Source organism: Mus pahari, chromosome 10, assembly GCF_900095145.1.
Source record: "Mus pahari chromosome 10, PAHARI_EIJ_v1.1, whole genome shotgun sequence".
Lineage (NCBI taxonomy): Eukaryota > Metazoa > Chordata > Mammalia > Rodentia > Muridae > Mus > Mus pahari.
In genome coordinates, this window is record NC_034599.1 from 39,935,806 (window position 1) to 39,937,661 (window position 1,856).

Here is a 1,856-nt window from a genome sequence, read left to right on the forward strand (position 1 = left end):
CCCCTTTCCCCTCTAACCTTCTTTCTCTTCTAGCTGGTGTCAGAGGATCAGGAGGGATTAGGGTGGAATAGGGTTAGAAGGAAGGCAGACATGCACATTTGTATAAATGTTTGGGCACGGATGGTTAAAAGGCATTTTAAAGAAACAACACACTATAGCTGAGGTTCTGTAATCACTGTCATGATACTTTCTGCAGTGGCAAACATTCATGTTATTAAGCATAATATTTCAACTAAAATATGACTTCTTAGGGCCTCTCAATATGGCTGTGTCGAGTACTTGCCTAATATGTCTGACATCTTAGGTTCCACCCCCAGTATTGCAAAAAAAAAAAAAAATAAAATCTAGTGTTATTATTATTATTATTAGATACAGAATGAAGGTGTTTATTGTGAATCAACTCTCTGTTTTAAGGTTGTACTTGTGCTAGGATCATATACAACGCCAACAAACATGAAGTTTATGTCTGTGGCACACAGAAATAAATCCTACTACTGTGGTGCTAGGGAGCCTCGCTCGAGGGAGCTGATCATGAGCACTGAGCTCCATGCCCTAGTGTAGGAAGGACTGAAAGCACAGATGGAAAGAAGACAGTCACGGATCAAGATTCACTTATGGGCTGGTGAGATGGCCCAGCAGGCAAGCACCTGACTGCTCTTCCAAAGGTCCTGAGTTCAAATCCTAGCAACCACATGGTGGCTCACAACCATCCACAACGAGATATGACTCCCTCTTCTGGTGTGTCTGAAGACAGCTTCGGTATACTTACATATAATAAATAAATAAATCTTTTTTTAAAAAAAAAAAAGATTCACTTATGTGAGTGATCCAGACCAGGCAGATCCACAGGTACCAGGGTCAGGCATGAGCTTAGGTCAGAAGATAGTAGCACACATCTGTGGATAGATATACTGAAAACCACTGAACTGAATGTAAATGGGTAAACTGGATGGTGTATGAGTTACATCCTAAAGCCCTGAATTATTTATTTAAATAGTTTATTTTTTTTAAATTCAATTCTGCGGCTTACACTAACAAGCTGCCAGAATATTTGGAGGTTGTAGCAAGATAATCAGCCGTTACCTGCAAACGAGAGCTGCTTCAGGCGGGCATTTGATCGTGCCTCCTGGACTTTATCTGTCAGTGACTTCCAGGCATCTGAAAGGAAACAGAAGAAAACTGAAGGCGGGAGAGAATTTGTGCCATCACGTCTTACTGGCATCAGCACGGCCCTTGGTGTGGAGAACGACTGCAGCTGACATCAGTGCCCTGATATCCTCAGTCAATCTGATACGTGGGAAGCGACCAGGCACACTGTTCAGCAGCTTCTTTTTACCACAGGCCAGAGCAGTAACGATACTCATACTTCCTGAATCCCCAGAGTATCCATGTCCCTTGATGTATCACCATTCCTAACCTAAAGGTTAGCAGGGATGGGTGTAGTGGTGCCCGCCTTCAGTCTCATCGCTCTGGAAGCAGAAGCCCAGGGACCCCTGTGAGTTTGAAGTCAGTGTGATCTACAGTGAGTTCCAGGCCAGTGACGGTACACTGTGAGACCCTGTCTCAACCACAACCAAAGTTAATATATAAAAGGACAGGATCATTATGATCCCTTTTTCTTTTATTTTTAATAGAGACAAGGTTTCATACTGTAGTCTGGACTAGCCTGGAATTCACGGTGTTGCCCAAACTGGTCTTGAATGTGTGGCAATCTTCTTGGCTCTGCTTCTGGAGTGGTGGGATTGCAGGGTACTTCAGCATGCCCAGTTCACACCCAGTCTTACTAAATCTTCATACGTGCTTGTCTATGTATTTTTTTTAGGATGTACACTTCCTTTTTTTTTTTTTTTTTTTAG

At 42.7% G+C, this 1,856-nt stretch overlaps 1 protein-coding gene across 5 annotated transcripts in view; it reads right to left on the minus strand.

Moving 5' to 3' along the window:
- Kmt2a (lysine methyltransferase 2A) overlaps positions 1-1,856 on the minus strand; it is an 81,717-nt gene that overhangs the window by 8,611 nt on the left and 71,250 nt on the right. For all 5 annotated transcript variants that reach the window (XM_029543345.1, XM_029543343.1, XM_021206517.2 and 2 more), the window contains one exon: positions 1,084-1,158. In XM_029543345.1, coding sequence (XP_029399205.1) covers positions 1,084-1,158 — 75 coding nt within the window. The remainder of the gene's footprint in view (positions 1-1,083; positions 1,159-1,856) is intronic.